At 39.6% G+C, this 21,406-nt stretch overlaps 2 protein-coding genes and 1 pseudogene across 15 annotated transcripts; 1 reads left to right on the plus strand and 2 right to left on the minus strand.

The window, feature by feature from the left end:
• Positions 1 to 1,434: 1,434 nt before the first annotated feature.
• LOC104731922 (uncharacterized) lies at positions 1,435 to 7,421 on the minus strand. Of its 13 annotated transcripts, XR_015575106.1 has the most exons (10): positions 6,700 to 7,421; positions 6,149 to 6,542; positions 5,824 to 6,036; positions 5,645 to 5,694; positions 5,500 to 5,557; positions 5,060 to 5,365; positions 4,886 to 4,951; positions 4,191 to 4,606; positions 3,690 to 4,061; positions 1,435 to 3,595 (listed from the first exon to the last, which is right to left on the minus strand). XR_015575106.1 is itself a non-coding variant. In XM_010451431.3 (6 exons), the coding sequence occupies exons 1-6, from the start codon at positions 7,069 to 7,071 to the stop codon at positions 5,118 to 5,120; spliced, it is 1,335 nt and encodes a 444-aa protein (XP_010449733.2). In that variant the 5' UTR covers positions 7,072 to 7,421; the 3' UTR covers positions 4,965 to 5,117. The 13 variants fall into 13 exon arrangements, 2 of the variants coding, with proteins under 2 accessions (XP_010449733.2, XP_087335491.1); XR_015575107.1 differs by having other exon boundaries at positions 1,435 to 4,061; positions 4,191 to 4,252; positions 4,886 to 4,939; XR_758691.3 differs by having other exon boundaries at positions 1,435 to 4,061; positions 4,886 to 4,939.
• Positions 1,786 to 5,769, plus strand: LOC104731923 (putative pre-mRNA-splicing factor ATP-dependent RNA helicase DEAH8 pseudogene; annotated as a pseudogene). The gene is made up of 2 exons (XR_015575098.1): positions 1,786 to 4,954; positions 5,144 to 5,769. The product of XR_015575098.1 is annotated as a putative pre-mRNA-splicing factor ATP-dependent RNA helicase DEAH8 pseudogene (transcript).
• Positions 7,422 to 16,758: 9,337 nt separating the features above from the next.
• LOC104731924 (heat shock 70 kDa protein 17) lies at positions 16,759 to 21,403 on the minus strand. Its single transcript, XM_010451434.2, has 15 exons — positions 21,251 to 21,403; positions 20,100 to 20,911; positions 19,704 to 19,936; positions 19,411 to 19,570; positions 19,073 to 19,318; positions 18,853 to 18,989; positions 18,413 to 18,728; positions 18,168 to 18,329; positions 17,963 to 18,034; positions 17,775 to 17,875; positions 17,626 to 17,695; positions 17,493 to 17,549; positions 17,340 to 17,401; positions 17,181 to 17,253; positions 16,759 to 17,093 (listed from the first exon to the last, which is right to left on the minus strand). Exons 2-15 carry the CDS (start codon positions 20,859 to 20,861, stop codon positions 16,947 to 16,949), a joined length of 2,598 nt encoding a protein of 865 aa, XP_010449736.2. The 5' UTR covers positions 20,862 to 20,911; positions 21,251 to 21,403; the 3' UTR covers positions 16,759 to 16,946.
• Positions 21,404 to 21,406: the final 3 nt, after the last annotated feature.

Consider the following 21,406-nt stretch of genomic DNA (forward strand, 5'->3'; position numbering starts at 1 on the left):
TGAAGCAATGAGGGAGCTATTATATTGTAGGGGAATATTGTATCCTTTGGGTTGGTTCCTTGTCAATAAATCTAAAGCTAAGAAAACAAAATAGTTCACACTTCAGAGAGGATCCAAATCTGTTCCACAGACACGATAGATGAGTCAGGAGGTTAGGTTCAGTAGTTCACGTCTCTCTTTCCTTTTCTTTTTTGAACATTTGTGAGTGAAACGTTTGAACTACTTTTTTTTTTCTTTCTGATAATTGATTATTTGTTTGAAATACTTGTCAGCCAAAAACAAATAGATAGTACAAATGTTGGTTTTGTCCAACACAGAGTGGAATAAATTGCATGCACTTGATGATTACAAAATTGAGTGAGTCGAGCACAAACATAGATCGAGATTACGATGGGAGGAGATGGTGATGATGATGAATCCGGAAGTATATCAAATCTAACATAGCCAAGCCCTATCAAATCCGGAAGTGTTTGTTCATGGGGCTCGGAGCTTAGTCTTGGGCCTTAATACTATAACCAAGCCCTGTCGATGGTTACTAACTTAATCACCGTAAATTGCATTCTTGGTTTCTTTGTCACAATAGATTGTATTCTTGCTTTCATATATCATATTCCATAAGATTTTACTAGGATGGTGAAAAGAAATATAAAAAAATTCAGGTTTAATTACAAACATTAAAATTTTCAATAAGTATTAAGAATTATATAAATTTTGAAAATAATTTATCACATAGATTGATGTGAAAAAGAAAAATATTGATGTGAAAACTAGGGCTGGGCATAAAAACCGTACCCGATACTCAACCCAGAATCTCACCCAAAAATCCGAGTTCGGGTTGGATACGGATTTGCCTATAAAATTCTATTGGGTTCTATTTCCAATACTCGTGAGTTTGGATTAGGGTCGGGTAATACCCAGTACCTATTTGGGTACCCATCAAACCTGAACATATAAACATTTTTATAATATTTATAATCAATATAATGCAATTACCTAAAGTTATGATTATAATTTTGAATATTTCATTTAGTTTTATACCTAAATATCAAAAATAATCAAAATATTTAGAAAAATTTGTCATATAAATCAAAATTTAGCTAAATTTAAAGACTTTTTTCGGATATCGAGTAGTTCGGGTGCTAATCAGGTTCTAAAATTGGTAACTCGAACCCGATAGTACCCAAACCGAACCGAACCTATATATTTAAAAATATTCAATGTGTTCTATTTTTCTAAACCGATTTACCTGAACCCGAATGAATAATACCCAAACCCGAACGGGTTACATGAGTGCCCAGCCCTAGGACTGAAAACATACTAATTTGTCATATAAACAAATATCATAATAAGCATGACACGTGATATAATATTAGGAGATTCTTACAAATGTCTGATCATTAAGTAATCAGATTTCTTTTAAATTTATAAATATTCACGTTTTAAAAGCAATAAAGTTTGCAAATTAAGGAGGTGGTCTCTTACTATTCAATTTTATTCTTGGTCATCACGTTTAGTTGACCTTTTTCATTTAAAACTAGTGACAAAAATAAATAAAAATAAAAATAAAAATAAAAATGTAAGAATTCCCAAACCAAATTGAGACTCTGGCCATTCGACAGCTATATATAATATCCCTTGTTTCCTTTTTTTTGCTAGAACTATAGATATATCATCAGAGCCAACTTTTAGAATTAGGGTTTGGTTCTCGATCAATCGAAATCACAAATCTCTGGTTACGTTACAATCCCAGTCTCGTTGAATCTATCCTGGTCTAAGAATCGAAGAATGGAGAGCAGCAATGATCTGGAGAAGAAGACCCATAGGGAAGATCAGGTACGAGCATCATCATCATCAGATGAGAATCTGAATAAACATAGGGAAGAAGAAGAAGAAGAAGGGTTTATGTCGGTTGAGAAGATCTCTCGCCTTCCTGTTTCTATAAGATTCAATATACCAAAGAAGAAAATCTCTACAAAGAAGAGAAGAAAATCTGAAGAAGATGATGATGTTGATCCTAATGGCGAGGAGAAGAAAGCGAAACTGAGTTTTGGGGTCAAGGTTTTGAGTAGCTATGAGATTGAGATCTTGAGGAATGCCTCGAGACGAGGGTATCTCAAGGATCGAGAGAAGAAGATGGTGGAGGCGCTAAGGGATGAGATCGAAGACGAGATTAGGTTGTTTCATGGTCTGAAGCTTACTGAGAGAGAAGTAATTGACTTTAGGTTTAAGAAAGACTTGTATGAGTTGTTGAAGAAAACAGAGAATGATGACAATGATGTTGAAGGGTATAGGATTCCAGATGCTTATGATCAAGAAGGGTGTGTTGATCAGAAGAAGAGATTTGCTGTGGCGGAGCAGCGTTATAGTGAGAAGAAGAGTGGGAGAGGTGTTACAGAGCAAGAAGCTTGGGAGGATCATCAGGCTCAGAAGGCGAGAGTGAGCTTTGGTGCAAAGGATAAGCAGAAAGTTGTTGATGGGTATGAGTTTGTGTTTGATGATTTAACAGGTTTGGTTGAGGAATCTTGTGAGGCGGAAACTGCGAAACACCGAGGTTGTAGCTCGAAGACTGTTGCGGAGAAGGCTAGGGAAGAGAGGGAGTTTCTTCCGATTCATGGGTACCGTGATGAACTGCTGAAACTCATTGCAAAAAACCAGGTTCTTGTGATTGTTGGTGAAACAGGATCGGGCAAGACTACGCAGATACCGCAGTATCTTCAAGAAGCTGGTTACACAAAGCGTGGAAAGATCGGTTGTACTCAGCCTAGGAGAGTTGCTGCTATGAGCGTTGCTTCACGAGTGGCTCAAGAGGTTGGTGTGAAACTAGGACATGAGGTTGGGTATTCCATTAGATTCGAAGACTGTACTTCAGATAAAACAGTTATCAAGTACATGACTGATGGGATGCTGTTGCGAGAGCTGCTCACAGAACCGAAACTTGATAGCTATAGTGTCATCATAATTGATGAGGCGCACGAAAGAACGCTTTCCACTGATATTTTGTTTGCGTTAGTCAAGGATGTAGCAAAGGTTAGGCCTGACCTGAGGTTAATCATCTCAAGTGCAACGCTTGAAGCTAAAAAGTTCTCTGAATACTTTGATTCGGCTCGGATTTACCTAATCCCAGGAAGAAGATATCCAGTTGAGAAGCTATACAGAAGATGGCCTGACGCTGACTACTTGGAGACAGTAATACGTACTGTGTTTCAGATCCATCAGACTGAGCCGACTGGAGACGTTTTGGTTTTCCTCACCGGTCAAGAAGAGATTGAAAGAGCAGAAACAAATTTGAAGGGAAGGATGATGGATTTGGGTACAAAGAGCTCTGAGATCATTATCTGTCCTATCTACTCAAATCTCCCGACCGAACTGCAGGCAAAAGTGTTTGAACCAGCTCCTAAAGGGTCTCGGAAAGTTGTCCTGGCAACGAATATTGCTGAAACATCGTTAACCATTGAAGGGATTAGGTACGTGATTGATCCGGGATATTGTAAGATCAACTCATACAACCCGAGAACTGGAATGGAGTCACTTCTTGTAAGTCCTATTTCCAAGGCCTCTGCAGAGCAACGAGCTGGTCGGTCCGGAAGAACTGGTCCTGGGAAATGTTTCCGGTTGTACGACGTCAAGAATTTGGAGCCCACCACAATACCAGAAATCCAAAGGGCTAACCTTGCAAGTGTTGTGCTTACTTTGAAGAGTCTTGGTATTCATGATGTGTTAAATTTTGATTTCATGGATCCTCCACCAGAGACCGCTCTTTTGAAGGCTTTCGAGTTGCTCTATGCTCTGGGTGCTTTGGATGGAAAGGGTGAGATTACTAAGGTAGGAGAAAGAATGGTTGAGTTTCCAGTTGATCCGATGCTATCAAAGATGATTGTTGGTTCGGAAAAGTACAAGTGCTCGAAAGAGATAATCACGATAGCCGCCATGTTGTCTGTAGGGAACTCAGTCTTTTATCGACCAAAGAACCAGCAACTTCTCGCCGACAATGCTCGGATGAACTTCTATGTAGATACAGAGAACGTTGGCGACCACATTGCTTTGTTAAGGGTTTACAATTCCTGGAAGGAAACAAACTACTCGACTCAATGGTGCTACGAGAACTTCATTCAGAGCAAGAGTATGAAAAGAGCTAGAGATATACGTGACCAGTTACTTGGACTTCTAAACAAGATTGGAATAGAACTTACTTCCAACCCGAATGATTTTGATGCAATAAAGAAAGCCATCTTGGCCGGATTCTTCCCACATTCTGCAAAGTTACAAAAGAATGGATCGTACAGAAGAGTGAAAGAACCTCAGACAGTTTATGTACATCCTAACTCAGGCTTATTTGGGGCATCACCTAGTAAGTGGTTGGTGTATCATGAACTAGTACTTACTACCAAGGAATATATGAGGCATGCAACCGAGATGAAACCCGAGTGGCTAATTGAAATAGCTCCTCATTACTACAAGCTTAAAGACATTGAAGACAGTCGGCCAAAGAAATCACAGAGAAGCAGCGAAAGAGCCTCGACGTCGAAGGTTGATACTAACAAGAAAACCCGGACATCGAAGAAGGTTGATACTAACAAGAAAACCCAGACATCGAAGAAGGTTGATGCTAACAAGAAAACAAAGAGGTAACAAAACTTAAGTCATTTCTCTTTACTATTTCTGAAGGAAGTTAAAACAATTGTGATACTAGAGTACTGTTTCATCCATTATCTGTGAAAGATACTTATATGTTTAGTCAACATCAGTTTTTCTATCATTACTAATTACTGTTCCTTTCCTTCTTATAAACGCATGATTCTGAGTTATTTCGAGTATTTACTGGCGACTATAGACAACTGATAAGAAAGGGGAAAATCAAGAATTCAATAGTGACAGAGAAACTCACCGGGATTTTCACGGGGAAGATGTCAGGATTTTCACGGGTGCCGTGGGGAAACACCTGGACATTCTTCTGGTGAGATTCATTAGGCCTTATTATAATCTTTTCCATTATTTCCAGAAAAAAAATGTTTACAACTGAAAAGCAGCTGAAGATGAAAAAAACATTACACATACTTACAGATACATATCATTGGCTTGTAATGAAAAAAACCCCAACGCTTTAAAACAAGAATGACTTATGTGCTATTGGCAATGCTTGTAGTTTCAAGAGATGTGTTGGTAACCTCAACAGCAGTGACTCGATGGAGAAGATTCCGGATGCTATCCACCCATGTCTGCTTATCAGCCTTGCTCTTGCACTTGAACTTTGTTAGACCTTTCCCAGTACTGATTCCGAAATAGAGCTCTTCTTCTTCTTCTGCGTTTTCTGTTTCTTTTCCATTTTGCAGGCTCGAGACTATCTCGCATACATCATTTACAATACCTGTAGTGATGTAACCATTGGATTAGCTAAAGCATTGGACAAAGTCCCAAGACTACTCGCCTTATACAAATGAACACCACGACCATTGAAAGAAAGAAGAGATATCTGAAGGTGATAATAGTTTAGCTAACCACCTTTGCTTTTCATGGAGAACGCTCCTCGAACGTGTTTGCTTTTGATTTCCACAACAACCTGCAAGAGAAAACGAGTGAAATGTCAACTCTAGAATTTGACAACCATAAAACTTCGTTTGCTTTGATTGAGTTTTCGCATTTTAACCTGAGATCTCTTGTTGATGTACACTTTTATATGCTTCCACCGCAGAGCTCCTGAAAAGGACCATAAGTGTCAGCTCTTTGTTGTTCACATTACAAAGGTCGAATATACACTTTCTTGAAGAATAACATCATTCACAGGAATTAGCAAAGAAGAAGCTCTCTAGCTGAAAAAAATATTACCGTTTCGTGTGCACTGCATTAGCTCTCCATCACATTCTAGTTTTGATTCTTCACTCTCCTGTGCAATTATCTGTTCATCAGTCGTACTAGCGCAATCGAGCTCAGAAGAACAATCATGAGTTTCTGATAAAGCTCTTTCGCAAGGGCTTATAGCTGCATTGTTCTTAGCTTCCTTTGGTAGCCTAGCCCTCAAAGCTGCTTCTCCTCTCAATGCTACAATATCAAAAATGCCATAAACATAAATCTTATCATGAAACCAAATCAAATCTATTGTCAACTGTAGCATTCAGAGAAAGATCTGATCAAGGTCAAGGATGAATTTTACCAGTTGCAGCTGCAGCGGTTAGAGTCAACAAATCGCCAGGTCCACGAACATCTACGGCGGATCGGACTGCAGAGACGACGCGATCGTGAGCGGCACCAGAGAGCTCCGCCAGTTCGAGGCAGTGAGAAGCCAACAGCTCCGAAGCCGAGGCCAGCGCTGAACTCATCATCTTTGATTCCGTGAAACCGTCATGGTTGCACGAAGCGGTCACGGCGGCGATGGCCGTCGCCAGAGACGCAATCGTCACGGCGGAATGAATATGCGCATTCTCCACGCGAGCTTTATCCCTCTTCCTTACGGCGGAGCCTTTCCCGCCGGGAATTTCTCGGTGGTGGAACCATTTACCGATCGTTCCCGTCTTCCGCGCGTTAACCACACTCGCTACCTTTCCCGTCTGTCGAAGAAAACAATTTAAAATATTATGGGCTTTTTAAAATATATTGGGTCGATTAACTTATTATTGGCCCATAAATTTAAACACCTTATTACATGATCGTAACATTAATCATATCAACCATATACAGAAGATGGAAAAGTAAGAGACGGCTTACTTGTAGCGGCGGAGGCGGTGGTGGTGGTGCCGGAGCCGGTGAAGGGAAGGCGGCTTCCAACTTAGAAATATTAGGGTTTTGTTTGATATGTTTATTAGATTTCTGAGAGGATAAAGCTAGAGAAATCTCTGACGTAGACATACTCCATGATCTGCATAGAAACTCCATAGGCTCTCTCGGAGTTTTAGGCTGATGAGGGATCGGAGGATACGTCATCACCGGAGAAGAAGAACACTCCGACGTCTCGTTTTCCGGCACCGACGACAACGTCATGCTCTCGTCGTCATCGCCTTCTAACTCTTCGATTTCTTCTTCCTCAGCTACTTCTTGTAGTCCGTATGCTATGAAGTTTAACGTACGGTCATGCTCCATTAAAAAGATCAGATCTATGTTTTGTGACAAGAATCAAATATTCGATCACTTGAGCTTACTGTATAAAATCTCTTTTACTATATGTGTATGTGCAGGATATCTTATAAAATATATATATATATCACACACACCATGGTTGTGATTTTTATATATAGAAGAAAGAGATGGCTAAGACTAAAAAGAGTCAATGAGAACATCTTTGACAAGGCACGTTTTAATGCAACACGTGGTTCTTGTCCCTATATCATTTTGATGGACTATTTTTTTCATTAGTAATTACAAAAGATCGCGGGCCATATTTCAAATTAATCTTGAGGGTGTGACATAACTTAAGTACGTATTTTCTCATTAAAAACTATTTAGAGTGGCCTATTGTTATTGAAACCAACACTAGAATGACTAGAATTTTTCTGGTCCCTTTACATTGTGATTTGTGAGCCTTTCACGGTTTCACCAATCACTATGAGTTGGTTATAAGAAACAAAAGAAAATTCTAAATTATTTATTAGCTTCGAACTTATATATATATACCAAATCACTAATTATGAAATGTATTGATTTGCGAAGAAGCCCGTTTTAGGGAATCACATATAAAACGAGGGTTACAAAAAGATTATATCATAAATTGAATTCAATCACATCGATAAGACTTGCACATGGAAGCATATATTGGATACTATTGTATACAACGAATTGATTGATATCAAATAGTGACAATAATGTAGTTGACGTAGATTAACTTTATGGACATAATAAATCATCTTATCAAAAGAGTACTTATGATGAAAAGTTACGTTAGAATAATCATATCACCAATCTTTCAAACTTACATTAACTTCTAGGTTGAAAACTTTCATATACAGTTGACAGAATCAATTCGTACGATAACTCATTAATCATCATCGATTGTAACCACCCTAAACCCACATCCATTGTTTTACTTTAGTTAATTCAGCAGAACAGTAACTTTAAAGACTTTGGTATTGTGGTCATGATTTTGTTGGTTGCTCCTTAATGATTATGGCTTCATATAATTCAGAAAACGAGTGTTTTCTGGAAAACTTGTTGTTCATACTTCATATCTCTCATCAAATTACGTTTATTTTTGGGAATGGTTCACATCCGTATAGTATTTGTTTTTGACTTGTATTAGAACATAGCTGTCGATCGAAAGGAGACTACTAATCTACTATCAAATCAATTGGTGCATATCCGTTTTCTTATACGTTACGTACCATTTTTTATTTGTGGTCATGTTTAATTTCTTAAAGTTAATTATTTAATTTTGGCAATAGTTATTACTTCATATAGTAACTTTCTATATATTTCATCTTTAGCTAGTCCAATTCCAAACGAGTTTTATGTTTTTGTTTTTGTTTTTGTTAAGCAAATTCCAAACGAGTTAAGTCATTGTCACTTCGGGATTGGAAGATAATAACCTGCATAGATATTCTTTTTATTTAATGAAAGCTAACCAAACTTCAATAATGCTATGAGATACTGTTGTCTGGTCCTATCACAGTTTCTATTTTCTTCGTCAACTTATTTAAATAGTCAATAAGCGAAGTGATTAATTAACGTTACAATAATATAGTTTGTGAAAACGGTATTTGTTCTTACAAAAGTTTGAGATAGTTTTTACTCGTAGAATCAAAATTACGCATGAAAAGATACATACAGTCCCAACGTTTTGGCATGATCAATTACTAAAGTAACTTTTCATATAATCATTTTAGGGCAATATTAGTGAATAGCACAATTTGGGGATGAAATGCAGAAAATACCAGAACTTCAAAAAACATAAGTAACTACCACTGTCTGTACAATAAAGATTACACATCTACCCTCTATTAAATATTATTATTACCACATCTATAATATATGTTTCTAGAAGGAGGTCACTTAAGGAAGGCCAGCAGTGTAATTAACTAAGACCCATGCGACATGTACAGTGTAAGGTGTGGTAGTTTCTTAAATAAGTTTGATTAATATGCTATCCATTGCATATACTCATCATTTTAAATTGTTTTGTAAAGAAAAGAAAATTTTAGTTTCGTTGGGTTTTATTGTCTTTGACGAAAGTAACCGGCCGTACCAAAGAAGGGGGAAAAGACAAAAAAAAAAAAAGGTGTTATTAGAGGATGAAAATCTTGCATGAGTTAGGGGGAATTAATTGTTTAGTTTGGTGCAATGTCATTTTCACTTTCACATTATGGCGGTGCGGGCGAAACCTTATTGATTGAAAGTTTATAACTTGCAAAGTCCCACCACACTCTACATACCAAAACCAAATTATAATTTCAGCTTTTTAGGATTAGAATACGAATGATTTTGGAGTTGACGAAGCTCTGACGAAAGGATTTTTTTGCATAATTAAGTTCATCCTTGAATAATCAACAAGCTCAAAATTCTACTATATATAAGAAAACAGCTGGAAGATTCACGGTAAAGACGACTGATCTCATTCTCATGCTTGAAAACTAATTGAGAAATATTCTCTGAAATTTACCGTAATGTCTATAACATATATGATTATTGCTTGAGTATATCAACTTTTTTTTAAAAAAATATGTGAATTTTCAATAGAGAAAATATATTGTAAATGTTGCAATGGCTTTAAACCCTGAAGATTGCTCTTGCCCAAAAAAATAAAAACAAGAGGAATCTAGAATCATAGAAAAAGATGGGTCCAGTTAAAGGTGCTTGAGCCAAGCTTGCATTAGCCTTTTGAAGTTGCGACGGTGGCTCTTTGCAAGGATGGCATCTCGAATTTGTCTGTCCAGAGCTTTAAATGTAATATGCGGTGGCGTTGCAATATTGTTATGGAATCTGTTGTTTCGTTCATACCAGATTGCATACACAACTGCTTGGGAAACCAGTCTCTTTAGCGTTTGAGGCGAGGTTGAATCTGTGATATCCATCCAAGATGTAAACGCTTGCCAGGTGTGAAACACGATTGGGCGGTAGCCAAGCCTGTGAGTGATCTGCACCCAGATTTCTTCAGAGAACTCGCAATGAAGAAAGAGGTGGTCTCGTGTTTCGGGATGGGTACCGCAGATGCAGCAAGTTGTCTCGATGTTCATTCCCCAGTGAGCTAGCCTGTCTCTAGTTGGGAGTATGTTGAGGTGAGAGAGCCAAAGAAGAATTGCATGTCGTGGAATAGCTCCTTTGTACCATACATGCTTTGTCCACTCCACTGGCTCCTGTCGGTGTCTGATGGAATCCCAAGTTTTTTGGGTATTATAATTATCTAGTTCAACATCGTCAATCCTCCAAACATACAAATCGAGGTCAGCGCTCTCTGTAGGAACGGTAAGTGTGGTGAGATGAATCTGAAGCAGCTCTGCTTGTGGTGATCTCGCAGCCCTGATATTCCATCCCGCGGGTGAGCAAGCTTGAGCAACGGTTGCAAACAGGGGAATACCAGTTTGAGATGGCCCTGTAGGTCCCAGGAATTTTATCAATGGTCCAAACGGTGACCACCAATCAAACCAGAAGCTTGCTTGAGCTCCATTTCCCACATTGCATTGCAAGAATCTCGTCGCTAGCGGTCTCAGGTGGAGCAGGGTTTTCCATGTCCAAGAGTTGTGCTTAGTGTCATCAACATACCAGAAATTACCATCTTTTATTTTGTTGTTCCTGAGCCAATCCGCCCAGAGGGAATCCGTAGCAGAAAACAATCTCCAAATCAACTTCAGGCAGAGAGTCTTATTCCATTGAGCCAAGCAACGAAATCCTAGCCCCCCTTCTTCTCGAGGCAAGCATAGATCTCTCCAGGCAACCTTTGCATTTGGCCACTTAGATATATCCCCATTCCAAAGAAATCTAGTACAGAGACTCTCAATCGTCTTGAGACAGCCCTTTGGTAGAATAAACGCTGAGGCCCAGAAATTAATTGTGCCATAAATTACTGAAGTTATCAGTTCCTTTCTACCAGCAAGAGAGAGGGCACGAGCAGACCATGAAGTAAACTTAGCCGTGATCTTGTCCAAGAGAGGTCGATAATCAGTTATCCTGAGCTTTCTATGCATTAGAGGGAGACCAAGATAGCGGATAGGCAATGAACCAAGCTTGAAACCAAGGGAAGCAATCCGGGAAGTTTCACTCTGGTTCACTCCTGCAAGGAATAGGTCCGTCTTATCCTTGTTCATTGAGAGGACATACAGTCTTGAGAAGGCGTCAAGCACATTCACGATGTTATCCAGAGATTCTTTACCGCCATCACAGAAAATCATGATATCGTCTGCAAAGGCTAAGTGGGTTACCTGAGGGGTGGTGGCCATTGGATGATGCCCTATACGTTTTTCATTGTACCCTCTGTTCAGCATTTGAGTGAAAACCTCCATAGCAATGGTAAAGAGGTAAGGAGATATTGAGTCTCCTTGCCTGAGGCCCTTAGCACCCTTGAAGTAGCCACAAGACTCGCCATTTACAGAAACTGAGAATGACGGTGTCGTAATGCATTCATTGATCATGGTAACAAAGTGAGAGGAGAAGTTCAGAGCCTTAAGAGTGTTTATCATGAAACCCCACTGGACTGAATCAAAGGCCTTCTTTAAGTCCACCTTTAACATGCGTCTTGCAGAGATGTTTTTGTGATTGTACCCTTGAATGAGCTCAGTTGCAAGCAGGACATTCTCAACTAATAGTCTACCTGGGATAAATGCTGATTGAGTATTGGCGATTAGATCTGGTAGGACAGTCTTAAGACGGTTTGCTAGCAGCCTGGAAATTACTTTGTAGGTGGAGTTGCAACAAGCAATGGGGCGAAAATCTGACATACGCGAGGCGCCTGGGTGCTTGGGGACCAAAGTCAGAAGGGTAGAATTCCATTGTTTTAAAATCTGACCTGAAGTAAAGAACTCCTGGACTGCGTCTATCAAATCTGAACCTACAGTTTCCCAGTGTGCTGTAAAAAACTCCGCACTATAGCCATCAGGGCCCGGTGCTTTATTTTTTGGCAGAGAGAAGAAAGCACATTTAATCTCTTCAGCAGTGACAGGGGAAGACAGAACCTGAATGGCGGCTGGTGAACATCTTTGTGGAACTATGGAGGCAATGTCATTCACCGCAGGAGTATTGTGATGTCATGTGGTTCCGAGAAGGTTTTGAAAGAAGTCGACTGCGAGCTGTTGTATGCCTTGCTTGGTGTCCACGATCTGATTATTCTCATCCATAAGGAAAAGGATTTTATTGCGAGCTTGATGAGATTGGACTACCCTGTGAAAGAACTTAGAATTCTTATCTCCTTCCTCTAACCAACAGATTCTCGATTTTTGCTTCAGATAGGACTCCTCAGCTAAAGCCAAAGTGCACCATTTGGCATGGGCTTCCTTTTCCACCTGAGCCACAACAATGGAGGGATTATTCAGCAGAGCTTGCTGGCAACATAGAAGATTCTCATATGCTTCAGAGACTCGCTTCTCCAACTCGGAATAGTTGTCCTTGCTAAAAGTTCTGATCACCCCTTTAACATCTTAGAACAGTCGAATGTCAGGGCGTTCCACCAGAGCTTGATCAGTGAAGCAAACTCCGGGTTTTTATTCAGCAAAGATAGGAACTTGAAAGGTTTGCGAATCTTGTCCTTGACGGTCTCCAAAAAGAGGCAGCAGGGACTGTGGTCTGAGAAACCCGGTTCACCAAAGATTCCAAGAGAGGTGGGGAAAGCAAGCAACCATTCATCATTAACCAGAATCCTGTCCGACTTTTTAGCTATCGGATCAACTTCATGTTTGTTTGTCCAAGTGAGAATGTTCCCTTGGTAAGGAAGGTCTGCGAGATGGGCGTTGATAAGACACTGGTTGAGCTCTCTCATTCCCCTCGTAGATGTGACTGAACTTGGCATGGAGTGTTCATGGGGGAAAAGAATCTGGTTAAAATCGCCAAGGACTGTCCAAGGCTTATTTAAGACCTCTGGCAATGTAGCATGACGTTGCAACTCATTCCAAAGCAAGTTACGTTCCTCACTACAGACGGAGGAGGCATAGGGCATAGACCACTGATACGACTATTTCAGTAGAGACAAACGGCAACGAGACTAAGCAGGAGATCATCTGTAGAGACTTAGAGATCACTGATACCTTTACGTCTGGATGCCAAACTACCTATATTTTACCTAAATCCGAAAATTCATAATTAGTAACTGAATACCAACCTGGAACCACCCGAGACAAAATTTGCTGAGCCTTTTCAGGACTAACACGGGTCTCTATGATTCCACCAAAAAAAGGTTTGTGAACCTTAAGCCACTTCCGAAAACACCTCCGCTTTACAGGGTCGTTAAAACCTCTTACATTACGACAAAAAATATCCATGGATAGGATACGAGTTTAGAGGCTTAAAGGGCCTCTAGCCCTTGCATCTTTCTTCTTTAACAGTCTCTTCGAGATCACTCTCAAAAATCTATCAGAGTCAACCTCCGGGTTATCATCATCCCCTGAAATGCTATCTTGATCTGATTCTGCAATACAAGGATCCACCGCTTTGTCCTTTTGGGAGAGTGGAGAGAAAACATTCTCTGTCAGATCTACGAATAGCGTTCCCTCGTCCTGCTTCAGAGCAGAGGCTAAGACATTAGTTTGAGATGACGTGCTACACTGTGAGCCCTGAGGAGGGATCCTGGCTTTGCTTGCCATCTCATCTGCCTTTGGACCGCGTGTAGACTGTTTTCCCGCTCTTACAGGTTGCCAGACCTCTTTTGACGACTGCAGAAACTCTTGAGTTCTTTGTGGCACCGCGGGTGGTATGGAAGTAGATGTCATGCCAATGATTGGTAATTGACTCTGAATTGGCTCCTTTCCATTCTTCTTATCTTTTTTAGCTCGTGGACAGCTATAAGTGTCATGCTTTACCGATCCACAAAGGGTGCAAGTTGGTGGAGCCTTTGTGCATCGGGAAACCGTGTGTCCTACCTTTTTACAGTGGCTACACAGCGAGGGCAGCCATGGACTAGACACTCTAATTCTTTTGATCTGCCCTGTCTCGAACCTAGCATTGACAGCTTCAGGAAGAGGTTTGCGAGGATCTATGACCGTGTAAACCTTCGCAACTTCGATATTAGTAAGTTTTTCAGTCTGCGGGTGGAGACATACCGGGTGTCCAACTAAACCGGCGATATGCTCTAGCCCTTCCCTGTTAAAGAATTCAAGGGGAACCCCATGAAAGTCAAGCCAAACTGGAACTAGAGCTAGCTCTGGTTTCTTCGGGGTGACGTCAGGAGACCACTTGGCTACAAACATGGTTTGTCCATCGACTTGCCACAAGCTCTGACTCAGAATTCTACGTCTAGCATTTGGGCAAGGGACTTTAAAGAGAAAGGAATGACCTTCCATCTTGGATATGGTGATGTCTCTACGCTGCTTGCTCCAAATCCCATTGACTATGGCGTGAACTGCTCCACGATGCGGCTGTTCTTCATAGAACTGTCCCAGAATAAAACTTTCCCAAGCTTTTTTGTTTTTTTCTATGACCGAGTTTGGGATGGTGACACACGCCTCTCCGAAATCCAGGATGAAGGGGGTGCCCTTTTTCTCTAACTGAATCGAACTACCTTTTACTAAATTCTTCCATGTCTGCTCCGCAGATGGTTTAGGGGTTGTAGTCGCTATCGACAGAGGTGCCCGAGGAGCCAACTCCAGGGGATTACCACAGTCTTTAGGAACCTCAATCACACCGACAACTTCAGTTACCGTAGCCTCAACCGTAGCTTCCACCGCAATTTCAGTAGATCTAGGGTTTCCAATTGCCGCATCCACAATCGCCAGGGCGTCTGGATTACAGGAATCAGGAGCAGATGCGTTATTGGCTGATCTCACATGAGATACAGGCAAATCTATGTGCGCTGGTGGAGGGGAAGAAGTCCCATCGGAGGCGCCGGAAGTCGAAGGCGAGCCAGACAGACGAGCAGGAGAAGAAGGAGCAGATCCAGTGGGGATACTGCCCGGAGACTTTTTTCTGGTTTTGGATTTGCCCATTAAGAACGGTGGGGACCGACGCCGAGATCGGCGACGGTGAAGGAAGAAGGAAAGGGTTCGCGTTTTTGAGAGAGAGAAAAGTTAAAGAAAAGTCAACCCTATTTGTTCCAATGTTCCATTTTTTAATATCAACTTTTAACGAAAAAAAGTCAACTCTACTTATTCCAAAGTCAAAGAAAAGTCAACCCTATTTTTTAATATCAACTTTTAACGAGTTTAGTTACTGTATATCTAAATAAACCAGAGATGTTGTTTTTGTTTTTTGCATTGCTAAGTTTACTACAGCGGGATCTATTAATCAGAATCTATTTGATAAATTTCGGAAATATTGTACGGATACGTACGGTAGTAAGTAATTAACCTGGAGATGTTTAATTCAAAATATTCGTGTTGAAAATGTTTATAATTAGTCAGAATATGTTGGGTTATAACTTATAAGTATAATACAGTATATGTTTTTGCTTAATTACTATTTTTAAAAATCAGATATATTTTGAACTTTAATGATTTCTAAGGAACGTTATGTTTTAATTTAATATTGGTTCTTAAGATACAAAAATAAAAATTATTATAGTATAAATTGTATAATAAGTATATATGTTTAAAAAAAAAAAAAAAAAAAGTATATATGTTTGGATTGAAATGGAATAATGAATTGGGTGTACGTGAGCTGTAGTGTCAAGTGTACTCAGAGCTTCAACGACATCCTCCACCTGATTTCAATGTGTTTATTATGTTATGTGTCTTTTCTTTCTTCTTCTTCTTCTATCTATCTCTCTCACGCGTTTTTAATCATCACCTTCCACACCGACGCTTTCTATTATTAGTACGTATTTATAATCTATATCTTCCCCCAACTAAGTTTTTTCATTTTTGTTTCCTCTCCACCAAAAATATTAAATATTATGATATCGATGTTTGCATAATACTTTAACAAAAAAAAATGGTGTTTGCATAATTGCATTAACACATAAGTTTTTTTTTTGTTTATCTAGGACGATTAATATGCGACTGTGACCCATGTAGCCCCATATAGCTCTAATCTACAAAAAAGGTTGTAGAGGCCGGCCACACTATTGGTCCATCTTCCTGGAAAATTCCGACGGACATCAACTTGAACACCGAGATTTTCTTATCAACTCAAAATGTTCTTAGTCCATAGTATGTCCACATGGGGCTGACATGACACTAAATGCATTCTAGTGCCTCGAGCCCTCGAGTATATGTCAAGCATGCTCACCTTACGTGGGTAATAAAATACATCTCATGTGCTATCTAGTTATGCCAAGGCTATCACGTCGCATCATGTTTAAAACACACTGCAAGTAATCGTCTAGGATTTACGGCTATAGAGCGACTTGACTCAGCTAGTCAGCTATACTTAACATACAATCTCGTGATTGGGGCCTTGTTGTTATAATGTATTTTTCCTATAAATTTCTCTTCACTGTTTCCAGTGACAATGACAATGGCTCTACTACTAAAAAACGAAAAAAAAAAAGAAAAACCGAATAATCAAAAGTGAGCGCACACACGCTTAAAGTCTTTGACATCTAGTCCGTCTAACTATGTTCCATACAGTTGTTAACTTGTTAGTGTAGGTAAAGTGGGTGTAGCAATCTATAATAATGTTTAAATGCCTTTTTAGACATGAAGGACTGATGTTATATGTAAAATCTCACTGTGAAGATTTTAATTAATGGAAGAAAACAAAAAAAAGAGACCAAAACTTGATATAATGAAAACAAAAACACAGAATATGATGTAATGTGAAGAAGTTGAGGAGAAAAAGGAACAAAATCCTTTTGGCTCATCTCAGCTGCCTAACTTTAATCCTATTTGCCATCTTAAAACACAAAATTTAGCTTTAATGAAAACTCTATTTATTATTATATATGTTAATCAAAGTTCGTCTTTGGCAGCTTCATCGGACGAAGAATTGGAATCTGAGGATTTTGATTGCTCCTCCTCCTTTGTTGTTGTGTTCTCCTTCTTGGTTGCTTTCTCTATCTTTGGCTTTGGCTTTGGGATCTTATTCACCTTTGTCACCTATTATTCAAATTATATCCAAATGTCAAACCCTTTCTGCTCAAACTACTGACCTTTTACTTTGTTTTTACCAGTCTCTTTTCTTACCTTGTCCTGCAGAGTAAATACTTTGGCGTACACTTCCGTGGACGTGAACACCGGTTTGCTCGACAAAGCAGTCCTGAGACAAGTTTGATGTTACTCTCTCTCTATGTGTAGAGTGTAATTCAAAGACCGTAGAAAAAGAAAGAGAAGCAAAAAACTCACTTTTCCTGTTCAGCCACATTCTTATCCAGCCAGCTTTTTACTTTCTCTGCTTCCTTTGAGACCTGAATCGATGCACGCAATTTAGCATTGAGCTCACCAGAATTTTTAGATCGAGCTTTGTCTGTTTCCACTAATAAGAAGAGCAAAACACACCTCGTTGATTTTTTCTTTTGGAAGCCAAGTTTTGTTCTTCTCCCACTCTTTTGTAGTCTGCAGTGTGATTGAAACTTAGCGGTTTGTTTATTTATAATGAGAAAACTACAACAATCATGTTATGTCAAAGTACCTCTTTCAGTTCGTTTTCGTATTTCCGAGCGTATTCAACTGCTACCGGTCGTGCTGTAAGCTCCTCTGATCTGTATAGATATCCAGCAAATGGTTTGTAAGAACATTGTCAGGAAGCTCCTGTTCAATAAAAACAAGCAGGGAACAAACCTGAAAGATATGGGATTGCCAATGGCTTTTAGTGAGTCAAGCCTGTCCTGAAACTCTGTGGCATTAGCATCCTCGCCGTCCATGTAAAGCCAATCTTGCACCTAAAACACACACGACCGTCCTTAGAATCAAACGATTACACTCACCATTGGAACCAAAGATTAGATCAATATAAAATTGATACATACCTCATCAAGCTTCTCAACAAACGCCTTCCGCTCTTCTTGGGTGGATATCTTTTCAAACTCGGGTGTTTCTAGCTGTACAAGGACCAGAATAGAACCAAAGCTTTATATTTTCAGAAGAATGTTAACTAACAACAATGTATAACTATAGCAACAAAAGAACCATGAAGGAAGTAGCCGAGATTGTGATCTATATAAAAGCACACACCTTCTCTTTAGTAGCATATATATAAGATTCAAGATTGTTTTTCAACTCAGCCGTTCTTCTTCTTTCCCTATCTTTCTTGTCCAAGGCTTCTAATTTTATCTTAGCTTCGGCAAGAGACTCTGTCGTAAAAGGTGCTCCAGGTCCAACAGTTTTCTCTACTACCTACAAGTCATATCCAAACAAAATTGGTTAGTGGTCTGACATTAATCAAAAAAATCTTGGAAACAGTAAAGCCAGAATACCACCTTCAGAGGAATCCTGAATGTCCGCTTCTTCAGCTTTTTTTCTGTGCCCAGGTTAACTTCTGCTGTTGTATTTGAAGCAGTGCTGTTTCCAGCATCAGTTTGTAGGTCCTCTTTATTTTCTTCTGAATTCTCATCAGTGGCATTGCCTGTTGCTGTGGTTGTGTTGCTATCAATGGTCACGTTCTTCTTAGGAACTTCTACCCATTCTGTGATTTCAATTACAGCATCTCCTCGATCGAGACTCAGAATCCCACTTCTACTTAGAGAGAAATGCAAATTTGCCTTGATAGGTGCTGATAGATTCCGAGAAGAATATCTGTCCACATCAATGAACTTACATTTATCAGCCTATTCGAAGATTTTCCATACTGAAAAAAACATATTTATCTCCAAACGGAAAGAATAACAGAGCAATAAGAGAACAAAAATTTAGCTCTTACTTCTCAGATGTATCTGCCAAACCAGAGACAGAATACTGCGCAAACACAGGGGAGGTGGTTCCTGGGGGTAGAATATCCTCGGACTCATAAGAAAGTGAGACATCAAAATCTTTGTCAAGGACAAAGGATCTGAACATCTGTCAGAGAATCAGGTACACAAAATTATTACAAGACAGGAACATTTTCTAAGCTTAAATAGGTTCTGAATGTGATGCAGTACCTTGCTGGGTAGCTTTTTCATCCGTGGTACGAGTTGCTGCTTTGTGCTCTCATCTTTCTTAACATTAGGGCCTTCCAACTCAACTAGGAACCCGTAGGGGGAACCATCAACTATACCTAGCCTACGTTGCAATTTAATTCCATCGCTCAAGTTAGCAGCATGTAGTGCTGCACCGAGGACAATAGCTTCATCAGCATCCAGATGTTTGTCTAACTGTTGTTTCCCAATAAATTCCTGGATTGTGCTCTGTAATTACAAACTAAAAATTAGATCTTAACTTCATTTGGAAAAAAAAGAAGCGAAATCCAATGATTAGCTTTGAGAGCATGAAAAACTACCTGTAGCTTGGGAACTCTAGTAGCTCCTCCTATCAGTTCCACTGCAGATATATCATCCATCTTCAAACCTGAATGCTTGAGCACATCTTTTAAAGGTGTAAGAGATCTCTCCCACAGATCTTTACATAGTTCCTCAAACTTCTCACGGGAAATTGTGCTCCTGAATAAACATAAGTAGGTTAGAATATCCTACCATGATAAAAGTTTGAGCATGTGAAATCATTATAACACTTTTGCAGCCAAAGTTTGGTGAGCTGGGAAAATAGAGAAACCTTGATAGATTGTAGTTATACCTGAAGTCACGATCATCATGAAGAGATTCAACAGATATTGGAGCCGCAGTGTTTGCACTCAAAATTTCCTTTGTACGTTTAACTTGCTTTTTCAATTTAGCCATTGCTTTGGGGAACTTCCTCACATCAACGCCATTACCGAGCTGTTTATTAAACTCATCTGCAAAGTGCTCTACCAAACGCATCTCCATACTCTGTCCTCCAAGTCCCGAGTCCCATCTAACATCCTTGACCTACATAAACATTAATAAATTATGACCCATAATGAATACCACTCCAACTGAGAGCAGACCAAAAGAATAAGAATAAGTAGGCTGAGCTCTAAGTTACACATGTTCCAAGAAGCAAAAAATGAAGAAACCACAAAATACAATATAAAAGAAGAGCACTATTAACCTGAAATTGGTTGACAGAAACAGTCTTGCCATATTCCTTCTCACTGTAAGCTGAGTAATAGACAAGGGCTGCGTAAGTACTACTTGAACCCATGTCATAAAATATGACATGTCTCGACCCATTAGAGAAATCCTTATCAATCCCATATTGCAAAGCGGCACCAGAATGCTCATTAACCAAGGAGAGAACATTAACCCCAGCCAACTGAGAAGCCTGAATCAAACCACGTCTCTCAGCCTGACCAAAGTAAGGTGGAACTGAAACAACCATATCCTTAACTGGGATTTTAGCATGGAACTCAGCTAGATTTGAGGCATAACCCAAGATCATAGCCAACAACTCCTCCACCGAGTAAACAGTCGAACCGTCATCGATCTTAATACCAACTGCACCTCTAGAATCTTCAACAATATCAAACGGCAAGTAGACAGAATCGATGAAATCCTTAACATGTTTGAAAGGTTTTCCCACCATATCCCTCAGCTGTGAATACACTTTATTCGGATAACGAGCCGTTATACCCGCAGCTTCCTCGCCTAGTAACCGGTCACCAGATTGAAATGCAACTAGACCTGGGGATTTCCTCTTTGACATCTCGTTAATGGCTACAGAGATTGGACTCTGTCCTCGTTTCAGATTAACTACGGCAACTTTAACCCATTCCGAACCTAGATCTACACTAGAAACAGCGGACTCCGATGGAACGGGGACTAAAGAGATCAATGACAAGAACACCACTAAACAACTAAACATCTTCCCCATATTCCGATCGTTAACTAAACACCGAGAGAGTAGAGAGACCTGCACTTCCTCTGCAAGATTAAAGAAAACAACCGCATTAGAATTCAAAAACCCTAGAAACAGAATAAATCCAACAAAAAGCACAATGCGATTAGATTTTTCAAACTTCAAATCGATCACGGCCCGATGAGATAAAACACCGATTTATATCACCTCTAAGAAAGCTAAGCACAACAAAAACAGAGTCAAATTACTAACAAAGGACATGGAATCGAAGACGAAGACGTCAAGACTAAGCAAATGTTCTCAGCAAAACAAACGTAGAAAAATTCCGATACTCGAAGCAATCAAAGAGAGTTGGAGAAAATAATGAGTGATTTGAGAGAGTGAAGAAGGTATAAGAGAATGACCAGTTTCCGAGCTCCGATCGCATTCTCCGGCGGAAATCGATTTGCAGATTCGAAATTTTGTTTTTTCTTTTCTTTAATCTTCCGTCAGGTTCTGGAGAAACCTTAAGGAAAGAAAAGAAAACAAATGGAGACAAGAGTGCATATATATAAATTACT

This window comes from Camelina sativa, chromosome 12, assembly GCF_030686135.1.
Source record: "Camelina sativa cultivar CO46 ecotype springtype chromosome 12, ASM3068613v1".
NCBI lineage: Eukaryota > Viridiplantae > Streptophyta > Magnoliopsida > Brassicales > Brassicaceae > Camelina > Camelina sativa.